Here is a 15,012-nt window from a genome sequence, read left to right as displayed (position 1 = left end):
ATCCATGAATCTGAGCATTTTGTTTATTGTAACTGGGTCTGCTGGGGAGAAACAATTAATCAAAAAGTAGACGGACGTTGACTGCATTTAACAGGAAAAAATTGATGTCGATGTCTAACACTGTAGACCATAATTCTCCAACAATCGCTGTAACAATATCAGTTTATGACATATGTTGAATCAGCAACTTAATAGTTGCTTGTCAGTTAATCATAGGCCCATTTTAAGATTGTCATTCAAAACATTCATACATAGAAACAACTAAAGGCTAAAATGCTGCGCTAATGAGAATACACAAAAAGATGCAAAGGACTGGAGACTTTATATTCTAACACATGATTTTTATATTTAGAAATGCATAAAATCAATGTGAGTTGCATAGCACGACTGCTACAGAATAAAAGGAAAGACTACAGGGCCAGTCAAGACATTTTGTACCGTTTTCTTTTTGGTCGTCATTAATAGTAAAGTCGTCATTTAGCATATTTAAGGTCTTCTATTTACACATCCTAAAAGTAAAATGAACTACAAAAGCCACAAGAATGAATGGAAGGACAAACTGAATAGCAAAGTCGCTTCACTTATTTTACATGAGTGAGAGTCAAAGCAGAACTAATGCTGCCCTGTTCCAGTGATGGGATGTCCAGAAGGTCCCTTGCCAACACAGACACCTTAGTCCAATTACACTGGCTTGCCTGGCATGACATAGCTTTCACAGAATGCCGAGAAAGTACATTGCATCTAAAGAAGTCTGCAAACAGGGAAAAAAGATTTTTTTGCATTAGAGACATTGTACATCTCTGCTGCAATGAAAAGCATTCCCGCTCACAGTTTTTTTTAAGAGCCAAAAGTTCCCCTTTAACCTAATCTAAAGCTGGGGCAGGCATAACAGGTGTTCTATCAAAGTTTGTGACTGCGTTAAAATGTGGGACCGGTGACGTGGTCACACATTTTAACGTAATCCCGCCCAGTTTTTCGGCAGTGGAATATGTTACCGGCAAAAGGTGCAGAATTCAGAAGCTTTCTCAGCTGTTCCAGGGCAGATCGGCATCGCAGATTGTATGTGCAGGAGAACCGATTTGTCCTGGAACAGCTGATCGGTCCTGAAATGTCACTTCCATCGGACTGTGTGAGTTCGATCTCACATTCCACAAAGTCAGATACAAGTGACAGTTCAGGACCGATCAGCTGTTTGAGGACAGATCGGTTCTCGTGCACATACGATCTGCGATGCCGATCTGCCCTGGAACAGCTGAGAAAGCGTTTGAATTCGTCACCTTTTGAATGTTACACATTCCACCGCCAGAAAATGGGTGTGATTACGTTAAAATATGTGACCACGTGACCGGTCACACATTCCAACCTAGTCACAAAGTTTGATAGAACACAAGCAGATCTTGAGTTTTTTCACTTCTTTTTAAAGGAATTCCATATTTGTGTTCTGCAGCCTAATCAATACCTGCACAACATAATCAATTATCCAAGCTCTTAAAAGTAGATCACCAAAACATTTACGGCTAGTGAGGCCTGAGCACAAGTGACAAATGTCAAGATCCCAAGTAACTACAAAATATACAGTATGGGCCAAGCGCTATAAAACCCAACACTTGTAAAGTAAACATGTGGTATTTTTGTAACCTGTTATTGCTAATTATATATCTAAAGGATCACACTCTTTGGAAGTCATCTTTATCCTATCTTCTCTACTTAGTCCAGCCTCCCCAGTCCAGCCTCCCCATGGAGCAAATGTCTGAGACAGGAAGATAAAGGTTTGCAGACTTCACTGGTTGCATGGTTGCTCCAGGTCAGTGACTCAGTAGGTAGCAAAGCACGGATCACCTTAAAAAAACTAGGGGCTTGCACCTTTTAAAAACACACAAAAAAATGTCAGCTCCTATATTTCCATCATCCCAGGTTCACAGGCGCCAGGAAATACCAGGTTAAAATGATAACATAAATGGTCCAAAAGTAAATTACAGGCCTCAGAGAGTGCCTCAGCAAAAATGAAACTCCTATTGCACACTTCTGAGAAACACAGAGAGCCAATCACACAAGCAAGAAAGAAAACATACTGGGGGTATTCTCTGTACCAAAGGTGTATGGAATGTCTATAGGTTGCAATACATAAGGAAGCTTGATTTTAATATTTTGATAGCTTAAAAAGCTTTGACAGCTTTAAAAAAAAAAAAAAATAGGAGTAGCAGCAAAGTGAAATGGGGAGGTCATTTTAATAACAATAAATTACAAAATGGCTTACCAATTGGATTTTTTTTTTCCAAAAGTGGTGTTGTCTTAAGTTTCCTTGGAAAAATTTAACCTTTTCAAAGCAAGCTAACTTTGTAATTATCTTTCAAAAAGAAACTGTGATGCCGCTTCCTCTTAAGTGCTCAACAAGCATTATCAGGCATCAAGCATTATATATATTACACTATACAAGAGAAAATATTCCAGTCTCACCGAGTTCACCAGCTGCATTGCGACCGCCGACTGCATACAGATGACCTTTCAGGGCACTTAGGTGGAAAAAGGTACGTTTTTCATTCAAAGAAGCCACTTGCATCCACTTGTTGTATCGTGGGTCAAATCGAAACACAGTATCCACAGCGGTTTTTCCTTTTGTGTCATAATTACTTTGGCCACCGACCACATACAGAAAATTGCCAATGACGGCTATTCCATGCTGGTAACGGGGAGCATCCATGGGAGCTAAAGATTTCCACTCATGTCCTTTCTCGTCGTACATCCGCAGCTCTTTGCTAACCACCAGCTGCTGCCTTAAAACTCCCCCCAACGTCACCAAGTGGGTGTTATCTGAGCGGATGGCAGTTCTTTCAGACTGCATGACTGGTTGCATGTACGGCATCATTTGGTAATTGCTTGCTTCCAAAAGTAAATTAACACAAGTATTGTCAGTTCTCATGAAGTCAACAGTTTGTATGTGATTGATAAGGTCTTGTGGCGACATGAGGGGAAATCTGATGTTCTTCATTATTTTTGCAGCATATTCCATACGCGAATCTTCGTAACGCAGCCAACGGCAGGCTGCTTTGAAAAGTTCAAGCTCGCTACAATGCTTAAGGCTATTACTAGAGAGCACAAAGGCAAGTCGTTCATATGGGAGCTTCACAAACTCCCCAGTAGTTAATAAGGGTGGGAAATTTTTCAAAATAAAGTTATTGACATATTTATCAACTTCAGTGAGATTGTAGGTGTTTGCAATGCGTCCAATCTCTACGCAGTTGTCCAGAGTGACCTAAAATGAAGAAAGGACATTTTACAAGTGAGAAGATAGCATATAACGAAGGCCGGCCAATATGTCCCACACAAAAATACATTTTCAGATAAAGAAATACTAACATGTACAGTACAATGTACACATCTTTTGAGAAGCATACAGAATCAGGTTGTGAAGGGTTGCACATAATTGAATGGGTGGTTGAGATGCAATGTTTCCTAGACATCAGTAGTTTATAGACTGAATTTAAATTTTGCCTTGAACTGGTCTCATCTAATCATATTGCCAAAAAGTGTTTGAACAGAAGAAGAAGTAGAGGGAAGTTGCATCATATTTATAGTGAGCACATATTTTGAGTATTTTACGTGACTGATCTTTTTACATGCTTGCACTTCCATATTTTTTGTTATCGTATTGCATTTCTAAAATACCCACTAGAGGGAGCTCTGTATTAACCGGCCCTATTCAACCTGCCTGCTGACACATCAGCTACACATGACTGACTCGCTTGTATTTTGTTATGAAGTAGGAAGGTGTAACCATTTTGTAGACCAGGGGTAGCCCAACCTCAGCACTCCAGCTGTGGGGAAACTATAAATCATATCTTACCTCTGCGAATCATACCTGAGGCTGTCAGAATCTGAGTCAATGAAAAGAGTTGTCCCATGGCGGGGGCATGGTCAATACTCAGTGTGCTGCTTCTCGTTTGTGCAGACCTGGGTGTCCCTCGTTTGTCACAGAAAAACAGAAAGTAGGGCCACCCTTGCCATGACACTTATGCCACCTCACCATTCATAATCCACCCATCAGGCCCTCACTCTACGTGGACCCCCATCTCCAGACAGGTTTCTACTTGTGGCGCTTCCTCCCCTACTTTCGGTTTTTCAGAATCTGAGTCAGTCAGACTCATGGGATTTGTAGTTTCTCCACAGCTGAAGTGGCAAGCTTGCCTACCCCTGATGCAGACTGTAAAGCAGAGTGAGAATATATGGTTGCCCCCTCCCAATCCCCATCTACATACACAATTACAAACTATATACAACATGTATTGTTTTAAGCATACATTGGGAACATAATTTGCATCAAGCTGACATAACTGCATACATCCAAAAATTATTAAATTAAAAAAAAAAAAAAAACTTCTGTGTAACGCAGCCACAGTTGATACACTGACATGTCTGAAACATGCTGGGTACTGTTCACTTTCCTTTGCTTACCCATCTACAGCTCTTCTTCCTGGCACAACCATTTTACATCTTAAACAAGAAAATAATTCCAAACTGCTGCAGTAAGTTGTACCCATATAAATGTAACATTTCCCATACTAAATATTGTATTCCTGTGTATGCTTTTGATCGCTTTGAATTCCTGTATACTATGAACTACATACTCCAATAAACTGGCTAACCTAAAACAAATATATTAGAAAGGTGGAAAAATACACTGAGCTTGTCACTACAACATTCAATTATCTTCCATGTATTTTACTACCAGCCGGAACTGATAAACGCCTTTGCTTTTACCAAACCAATCTTTCCAGGTCAATGTCCCATGTACATCGAGAACATAAAATTGACAAATCAAGCATTGTGCAATAAAATGCACATTTACAAGCAGCAGTCAATGAACTGAATCAATTCAGACATCAACCCGTGTAAAAGACATACTATGGACAACTATTGAAGCCATTTCCCACACAAACACACTTGTAAACATACACAAATGTGTTTGTGTATAGAGTTCTGTGCAGGTCAAAATGAATTTGGTACAAAAGGGGTTTATTAGTGTTATTAATCCATTTAGTAGTTAAAGGAGAACTATGTGGTAAGTGTTTTTCCCCATAGTTCTCCTAAGGGTCAGGGGAGGACACAAACTAGCGTCCTCCCTTGACCCACAGCTCAGTATATCGTGAGCTACAGCTCACAGTATACTGAGACCGCCGCAGCCGGGACAGACCCCGTCATTACTGTCGAGATCCACCCAGCTGCGGGATTGACAGCTGACTCTGCCTATCTAGAGGCAAAGCCAGCTGTACCCGCCCCTTCCCGTGCGTTCCACCAGCCAGCTCTAGAGGATCGGACAGGGGAGGTGGGGGAATCCCTGCAGGGAGCCGTGAGTGACAGTCACTGCAGGGACATAATCGAGAAGTGAGCGAGCGACGATAGTCCCCTAGCATGTTAACCAAGCTGATAGTCCCCTAGCATGTTAACCACTTTGCTACACAGGAACTGTCCTGTAAGTGGTGGCTCTGAAGTTGCTGAAACAAGCTCACATCTTGTCACAATTTCTTTTACGGGACTCGAAAAAAAAAAAAGTTACACACACACACACACACACACACACACACGTAAAACAATAATTCAACATATATAGGGTATTACCACGCATGCAGGAATGAGAGAAATAATTCAACGTCCCTCATTTACATTTAACACTAAAGTGATAAACTGTGAAGGCATTTAAACCGTTGCCTTTCGATATTTGGACATGGTATGGTAAATTTTAGTGCACTTGCTCCAGTTGCAAACTGGTGAATGGGTCATCACTGCACATGAGGAATGGAAAGGAAGGGGTGGGTAAAGAAGAGAGGGATAAGGGGGGGCAACTACTCTCCTCACATCTCAGAGGGAGGGAGCTGGCAGACAACTTCTTACAACACATGTATGATCAGATAGTCTATAGTGCCTACTATTTATTGCCATCATAGGGTTACTTGGTCAATGATTCCTGGCGGGATTAGTGGCACTGCTCAGATTTGCAGCACAGGTAAATTTGGGGTTTCCTCTAAAGCTGGCCATACACCTTACAATTATCTGCAGATTTTCAGTGGTCAGATGGAAAAGGTGCAACAGATTCCTCCATCTACACTTAACTGTGTGGATGGAGTAATCTCCACCTGAGCCAATCTGTTGCACTTTTTCCATCTGACCACAGAAAATCTGCAGATAATTGTAAGGTGTATGGGCACCTTAAGACATGTACAATGATGGCTTAGGGCTTGTTCACACCAAATGTAGACCAGATCTGCATGAGTTTATGTAGTGCATTGTTTTGCTGCAATTCGGGCCTTTTTTTAATTAATGATTTTTTTTTTTTTTTTTATGATTTTTTTTTATCCGCCTAAAATGGGCTTTCAGTGCGTTCCAGGGAGTTTGCATGCATTTGATGCGATTGCATGCTTTTTGGTGCATTCCAGAGCAGAAGAATTAGGGCATGCTGCAGTTTTTCCACATGCTCTGGAACGGAACGTTCTGGTGTGAACTACAGCCCAAAATACCATTGGATGCAGGTTTGATGCATTCTGTAACTGTTCTGCGCTTGGTGTGAACTAGCCCTTAGGCTGCGTTCACACCTGACCGTTTTGTAGCGCGTCCTACGCTCGACGAACGCGCTACAAAACAGTCAAAAAAATAAATAGCATTGTAGTCAATGCCCTCGTTCCCACCTAGGCGTATTTCCGCCCGTCCCTAACGCCCTACAAAACGGCCCACGCCTGAAAAGGTCCCGGGACTACTTTGGGCCGTTTTGTAGGGCGTTTTCCATTGGGATACAGCCAAGTAGCCTTTGGAATCGCGCGACTTTTTTACCGCGAATCGCGGTAAAAAAAACGCGTGACAGACGCGCATATACAATACGCCTAGGTGTGAATGGGGCCTTAAAAGGTGATGCTAGGGAATAGTACCAATACTATTCACTTGTATCAACCTACATTCTGTAGCAGCACTGCACACAGCAGGTTGTGCATACTGATTATTTCATTGTAATCTATACAAAGAATCAGTGCAGCCCCATATACAGTGGTCATGTGGATGAAGCATGTTGCCCACTGATACCCATGCACTAACCCTAAGACATGGAAGTACATTTAAAATTTTATCTGTCAAATATTGCAATCACCTTACATTTAAAGTGACAATTATAATACAACCGATGACAGTTTCATACAGCCTATTGTGCAATATGATTAGAGGGGGGGGGAAAAAATCCACATCTGACAAAGATAAAAGAAAAAAAAAAATCAACATTAGATTGCTGAGGTAATTAACAAGGGAAAACAGGTTCCATTATTATGCAGACTTAATTACTCACTACTTTGTTGCCAACCTGCATATCAATTGTATTCAAGTTTATAGAATTTTGCCCCTCTGGAGGCAGCCAAAGGCTTTGCTGCATGTATTAAATCAGATGCAATCACAAACATTTCTGTACTAGGTAACATAACTCCTCCAGAAGGATGAACCTCAAAGAGAAGAAGTGATTCACAGAGTAAAGAAATTGGCATAGTAAAAAAAAAAAACGTCTATACAACAAAGCAAACACACATTGTGTAGTAAGAAGTTAACATGCCATGTTTTTGTATTCTCATGTTTGAGATGTCCAAAATAAAGAAAGGAAAATGTAAAATGAAAGCATTTATAATACAAACAAAAAAAAACCCCCAGTTCCACCCAGTAGTAAATTATAACGCTGCTAATAAAAGAATGTTTGATTTATGTTCATGTCAATAAAAAGGGCCACTAGATGCTGCTCCATTTTATGGCTGACCGTTAAACTGGACAGTAACGCAGAATCAGAACACACATCGAAGGGTGAAATGGTGATAGGAGCCAGCTTATCTACATAACTGCTTTTCTCCACATAATAAACCGTCAAGTCATAAGCTTTACGGACTTAAGAGGATCTAGAAAGGGCTAGGAAAATGTTAAACTTTCTCTCAAGTGATCTTCACTCCACTTACTGTAAAACTACATGCAATTACCGACTTACAGGTCAAACTAGGTAACATGCCACCCAAAATGCTGGGGGGGAATAAACCATGTCACTGCCAATCATTCGCCTTTCATACAAATAACATTATGACTTTAATTTTCTACTCTGATCGTAAGTTACCCACGTGCAGATAATGCCTTTCCTACAAGTTCCTTAACCCTCTTGGTGCTAGTAACCTAAGAACAGGAAGAACCTAAAATGTGTATGCAACATTCGCATGTGCTTCCTTTCACAAAAAGGGTGACTGCCCTTAGCATTAAAAAACGCATAGACTTACTCGCATCTCAAAAAAAATTGAATAAACTGAGGAAGCTCTTAAATATATAATTTATCCACACACACGCACACTTAGATCTGGAATAAGGTCTGGTTCCCACCAAGCGTTTTGTAGTTCTTTTTCTGCCTTAAAAAAAACGTCAAAAACAAAAATATGCCCCCAAAAAATCCCATTCATTTCTATAGCCCTGTTCACCTCACCTTTTGGCATATTACAGCTCGTTTTGGCCCCATGGACCCAGTAGGAAACGCTTGAAAACGCATGTTTGCTGTGTTTTTGCGCATTTGCTCATTAACATCAATGAGCTACAATCTGCTCACAAAAACGTGCAGTTTGATTTATGCGCATAAAATTGTGCTAAAAACCCCACAAAAACTAGCAGCGCAAAAATGCTGCCGCCTAGGAGTGAACCCAGCCTAAGTCTTTAGGTTCTTCCCAAACATGTAAATCAAATACATAATGTAATTCTCTAGCTGAGAGCTAATGTCTACATACGGGTCTGTCGTTTTGTTCCCCATACTGGACCTCTCCAAATTTAATTCACAAGCTGAATTGTGCTTGGCATGTGTTGGCTGAGACCGATCACAATAAATAATTACTGTGTTTGAGACTGTGGAGTGCAAAAAAAAATGTACAGTGACCATGTATTTGTAAAGACCCGTGTAAACACTAAGCTCTCTGCCCAACAAATTTAGCCTGCTGTTCCACATACAGTAAGTGTGTATACAACATTGATCTGAATGCAGAAAACAGAGATAGTGCTCTGCTCTTACCCCAGATATAAGAAACACTTTGCAGAAGTCCAGCACAGGCAGTATCTGTAAAAAGCTTGCAGCCTCCAGTGTATCTTGAAGATTTTCCATATTCAGGGAAAGTTTTGCAGTGTAAATGAAATCAATAATTTTCTTTAATCCAATTTTGTTCACGCCGTGTAATTTAATGCACATTAAGTCTTGTTCCTTCATTCCACCTAGACCAAGAAATCAGTCTCTATTTTAATTATCATTGAGATGCACACATTTTAAATAAATTGCACCACTTTGCAAGCCTTTTGTACACAGCTGACACTTGAATATGCATATGATGTTAAACAAAATTCTAGTGTTAATTATTCAGGGATTAAAAAGTTATGTGCTGTGTTCTTATGCAGAGCTTACAGTCATAGATTTGCAGGTGCAATAGTCATTTTTGCAAGCACTGTACATACTAAAAGGTGCTGAAAAGTGGCATTGTGTTCTGGCTAAATGTTACCCTGGAATTTAAGAACAGAGGCTGAGGATTTTACTCTGGGAGAACAGAGTGGGATAATTACCATCCCAGTTCAACAACACAATAAAATGACTACACAATGTAAAAGCTTTGGACCTAATTCTTCCAGGTTTCACCTAACGGGCAACCAGTCAGATTCTGTGTATAAGCCATCTGTATTGATTACAGGCTTTTATAGTGTTCAGGTCCTATCTGTCTATGCTCCGTGATCAGACAGGAGATGGGAGTGTGCTTCCTGCCATTAAGATTTATTGCATCATGGGATTAGTACTCCCAATGTGGACATCACTGCTTTAATGTCTTGCTGAACACACGGGATGCACCGATACTAGTATCGGTGCCGATACTGAGTATTTGGGCAAGTACTCGTCCCAAATGCTCCCGATAATTACCCCTATACCGAAACTTCCGGTATCAGGAAGCTGGGCAGTGAGTCATTACACACCACCCGGTTTCCCGATAAGCCGGGAAGCTAGCGCCATGCTCACTTGTCACCAGCGAGCATGGAGCCGGCTTCCCGGCCAATCAGGAACCAAGGCTGGCGTGTAATGACTCGTAATTGCACGGCGCCTGGCTTCCTGATTGGTCGGGAAGCTGGAAAGCGAGTCATTCCCTACCTCTCTGCTTCCAGATAGGACAGAAAGCCGGCTCCATGCTTCGTCACCTGGTGACGAGGGAGCATGGAGCAGGCGGCAAGTCATTACACTGCGCCCGGCTTCCTTAATGGGGCTTTCGGTATCGATGAGTACCGAAAAATTCTTTATCGGTACTCATACTCGATACTGGAAAATAGGGCTGCAACAACTAATCAACATAATCGATTATAATCGATTATTGAAAAAGTTGTCAACTTTTTCAATAATCGATTAATCGGCTTCTGATCAGTTGGCCCTGTTCACAGCTCCACACGCTGTGCACCGCACCTCCTCCCCACCTCACGCTCGCCGCTGCCAGACCCGCTCGCATCCACGCTCCACACGTCGCTCCTCCTCCCCGCCTCACATTTCCTGCCCATCCACATCCACGATCGGCACAGGGACGCGGGGAGATGTAGTAAAGAGGAGCAGGTGTGGGGGTATGGCAGCTGCTGATAGACAGGTCCGATCTCAGAAGCACGTTGCTGGAAGACTGCACTTTCCCACACATGGTGCTCTATAATGTATTGCTGGGATTTGTATTTCTCTATAGCTGATGGTACATTGTGCTGTATATTATACATAGGAATATACATCCAGCAATACATTATACACTGTATGTATAATGTATTGCTGGGATTTGTTGTACTCCTCTATAGCTGGTGATATTCTGCATTGCGCTGTATAGAGGACTACAAGTCCCAGCAATAATACATTATACAGCGCAATGCAGAATACCACCAGCTGTAGAGGAGTACAACAAATCCCAGCAATAATACATTATAAAGTGGTACAATGCTAAATACCACCAGCTATAGAGGACTACAAAACCCAGCAATAGTACATTATACAGCGCAATGCAGAATGCTGCCAGCTATAATGTAGTATTGCTGGGATTTGTTGTATTCCTCTATAGCTGGCGGTATTCTGCATTGTGAGGTATAATGTGCTTTTGCTGGGTTTTGTAGTCCTCTATAGCCGTTGCCATTCTGCATGCATTGCTGTATAATTTTACACTTTCCATTTCACTATATTGCACACCACACTATCTTTTTTTCTTTTTTACTTCCACCGGTCCAAGCTTGCTCCTGTGATGGACTACAACCTTAATACAAACTAGTAGTCCTATCACTGGAGCCATTTTTTAAACTTTATTTTATAGTTTATCCGATTAACCGATTAATCGAACTTAATAATCGGCTAACTAATCGATTTTGAAAATAATCGTTAGCTGCAGCTCTACTGGAAAACCAGTTTTAGTCCATCCCTACTAAACACTGTGGAAAGCATCTGATTAGCGTTATGTTCCAAAACATTCTACTGCACTCGGCAAAACAATCAAGCATATTATACATTAGGATTGTTGCTGTAGGGTACAACTGGACCGTGAAGGCCTTATGTTGAGGAGCTTTTGTTTGGTTTAAAGGGGTTTCCTATACAAGAAAGCAAAATTAGCTTGAAGCAAGTCAAATGCAGGTCATATGCAACAGTCAGCAACATCTGAATGATCTCAGAAGTGTCACAAACTGATGCCATCAACACAGGCCCAAAGCCTGTTGACAAAAGCCCTAAAAGCAGTGCATGGGAGGAAGTCTCCAGTTGGCAGACAAGTATAGCCAGAGGCAGTCGCAGAACGATCGTGCCACAAAAGCCTGTTTTAATTTTGCCTGACTAATTAAGAAGCCTCTCGCATCACAACTTTAAAAAAAATATTTTTCTGTTGAAGAGGTAAAATTGTTATCAATAGGAAAACAAGCAACAAGATGCCAAGTAACGTTTTTAAAGCCAAATGAAAATTTTTAAGTCAAAAGCAAAAATAAAAACAATGTGATACTGCAACACAGAGCTGCTTTTCTACAATCTACAAGTGAGGCCCATAAATTGGCAATGTCCACTTTACCGACAAAAGGTTTTCATAATTAATATAATGGAGGATTTTGATTTCTCACAAAATGACAAATTAATCTTCAACAAGGAAAAATAATAACTATTTACTTAAGACTGTATCTGGTCTGTACTAGAAAACAAATCCGCTTATAAAGCTGGTTGTATCAAGATTATAGTGTCCCAGGGCGCACTTTATCTGTGAGCTGTCTAATATTTAACTTGTACAACAACCTGGTGAAGTGTATTGTTGATAGATACAGAAAGATAAATTACCTGTAAACATGGCTTTGAAGTAATCGCTTGAGGAAGCCATCATGGCTCGGTGAACTGGAAAGATTTCATCGCCATCGCCTGGCACAAGTGTAACGTCACAGAGCAACCCTTCTATTCGTAACTGATCAAAACCCTGAAACACACGCAATGGAACAAGATAAATAAATCCTGGAGCAAAAAATGTAATTGGTATGATAGGAACAAAAGTGTAAATTATCTTTGATAAACTAAAATACCAACATATTTATAACCCTGTACAGCAAACACAGACACATTCAAAATGCTGACTCATAGGACAAGACGACACAAATGTTATGCATCAATCACAAGCACAATTCACGGTATGCTTGCGGATATTTGGAACTTTCTTCATCCTACCCATTCCATTTTTATGTAAGTATCTGCTAAGGGCACTGTCTGACTCAATACCTTAGAACTTTCACATTCAGAGATAGGATGCCAAGCAAAGGCTATAACAGTAAAGTAAATGCTACTTGTTCTTACTTTACGTGGATCACCACCAACTTCTGTAACCTGGTGCAGCTGATCTGAGGATCTATGCCATTTGGTTTACAGCCCTCTAGTTCATGTGAAGCTAATCTGGCAGTATAACACCTGACCTAATGCAAATCACAATTGTTGAATTTACATTGCATAAATACGATGGCTGTAAAAGAGATAAAACTTAAACTATAGTTTAAGAAATGCATGTCAGGATGGAAGGAAAGAAATAGAGATAGACAGGGACAGACAAATATCTAAAAAGGCATGTGGCTGAGGCAAAGAAAAACCCACAGGGAGTTTGGCAATATCTTTTAAGTGTATTTCCACTTTTGCAGCCAAAATTGAGAAACCCCCCACCATATGCTTGTTACGTGTACTTATTCACAGATTATCTAAAAAGAACGTTTAAAAAAAGATTTACCTTTTAGATGTGTTTGTGTTGTACTCAAGTTCAGTAACAGGGAACGCAGACTGTCCTAATAGAAAGACTTAGGACAGACTGAGTTCCCCCTCATTAACATACCAAGTATTTAACCCTTTGTTAGGACATATAGTTCTGTTCATCTAGTTTACAAGTAATAATGAAATCTGCCAGCATAGTACAGACAAACAGAACTTTCCCCAACCCCCCCCGAGACAGTGAGAACTAAGCAGACTTTTCAGTTCTGGAGTCAGCAGAGTTTCTAAAATAGGTAAGCTGCATTTCTTTTTTAATTTTTGTTATGCTATGTGAATGGGAACTTGTAACAAATATAAAATAAGCGTTATCCCAATTTGGAAATACACTTTGTTTGGCCTCCATGTAAGTGTGTAAATATGTCTGAACTAGGAAGACCCCAAGCAGTAATGTGCTGGCAATATAAAAATTTAAACTATTCTTAATATGTTCCAAGGGACCTCTTGTCAGTGCTCAACAATAGCACTTCATGCACAGGGTTCAATGAATACATTTCAAATAGCCACAGAACGCATGTGTTACCTACACCCCGGAGGACACCTGGAGATCAATTTTTTCAACATGCTAGAATGAGATGCATTTAAGGCTAGGTTCACACCTGCACTACATCGCACGACACCCGGAACGCGCGATCCTGCACAATGCAGGCAGTGATTGCTGCGCGGCCCCATTGATTTCAATGGGGTGACATCCGCACGGCAATCGCAGAAAAGGGTACGTTACTTTTTTTGCGACGCACAGCGTGTTCGGAAGCATGGGCAGAATCGCAACGGAAAACACGATCCGCCCCCGGCTCGACTGGTGTGCCATTAAAAAAGAATAGCACCCACAGCGCAATCAGTTAACACCTTGGCGACTCCTGAACGAGCGGCAATCCACGCAGAATTGGACACGATTGCCGCACGGTGAGATGTCGCCTAGGTTTGAACCTAGCCTAAAGCTCAGATGAACCACGTTTTTTTTTTTAATTCTTTCAATAGAAAGTTTAGCTGACTCTTAAAGTTGCTACTGCACTGCTGCCCCTAAATTATCAGTTTTATTTTTTCTTCAACAGTTCTGGTGTATGTGAAAGCTGCAAAATAAAAGTTTAAATTGATATTGCGTGCTATGGAGTAATGCATAAAGTTCTTATTTCAGACACCTAACTAGAGGTACAGTGTCCCCCCTGAAACTGTTAATCCCATTTCTTCTGGTTTTCTGGAACTAAACACAAAGCTGGTAAGAAGCAAAACAAGTAAAACCTATATATTAATGAATTCTAATGATTAATGTAAACCTTTGACAAAACAAATATTTGGGTTGCAATTCCTGGCCTTTTGCTGCTTTCTGCCTAGCTGTTACGCTAACCCTGGCTGCAAAGGAATAAAATGCTGCAATTGCACTCAAGGACTTATATGTTATACTACATTATTGTTCTTGAGTTTAGATATCCTTCAAGGATTAGAGCACTTACGAAGATAACCTACCTGTAACACCACTGAACTATGAGTATTGCTGGTGAAGAAGCGAGTTGTGCCCGTCTTTGAAGACTGAAGGTGAGCAGACACACCCATATCGGTGTTCCCAAGAGAGACTTTCAAATGAGGGTCCTCCTCTTCTACCAAAGATCTAAAATAAAATTGGAACACAACTAAACTTTTACACATAAAAAAATTACATAAAAATGTAAATTCAGAAATATAGCTCCATGCTATAAAAACGAGTA

The 15,012-nt window shown here is 40.7% G+C and overlaps 1 protein-coding gene across 3 annotated transcripts in view; it reads right to left on the bottom strand.

Annotated features, from left to right (window-relative positions):
* The window catches only part of KLHL13 (kelch like family member 13), an 80,914-nt gene that overhangs the window by 18,416 nt on the left and 47,486 nt on the right, over positions 1-15,012 (bottom strand). For all 3 annotated transcript variants that reach the window (XM_018558993.1, XM_018558992.1, XM_018558991.1), the window contains 4 exons: positions 14,774-14,915; positions 12,347-12,479; positions 9,056-9,252; positions 2,458-3,253 (listed from right to left, as the gene is read on the bottom strand). In XM_018558993.1, coding sequence (XP_018414495.1) covers positions 2,458-3,253; positions 9,056-9,252; positions 12,347-12,479; positions 14,774-14,915 — 1,268 coding nt within the window. The remainder of the gene's footprint in view (positions 1-2,457; positions 3,254-9,055; positions 9,253-12,346; positions 12,480-14,773; positions 14,916-15,012) is intronic.

This window comes from Nanorana parkeri, unplaced genomic scaffold (genome assembly GCF_000935625.1).
Source record: "Nanorana parkeri isolate BGI_ZX_2015 unplaced genomic scaffold, ASM93562v1 scaffold373, whole genome shotgun sequence".
NCBI lineage: Eukaryota > Metazoa > Chordata > Amphibia > Anura > Dicroglossidae > Nanorana > Nanorana parkeri.
This window is presented reverse-complemented; position numbering and strand designations above follow the sequence as displayed.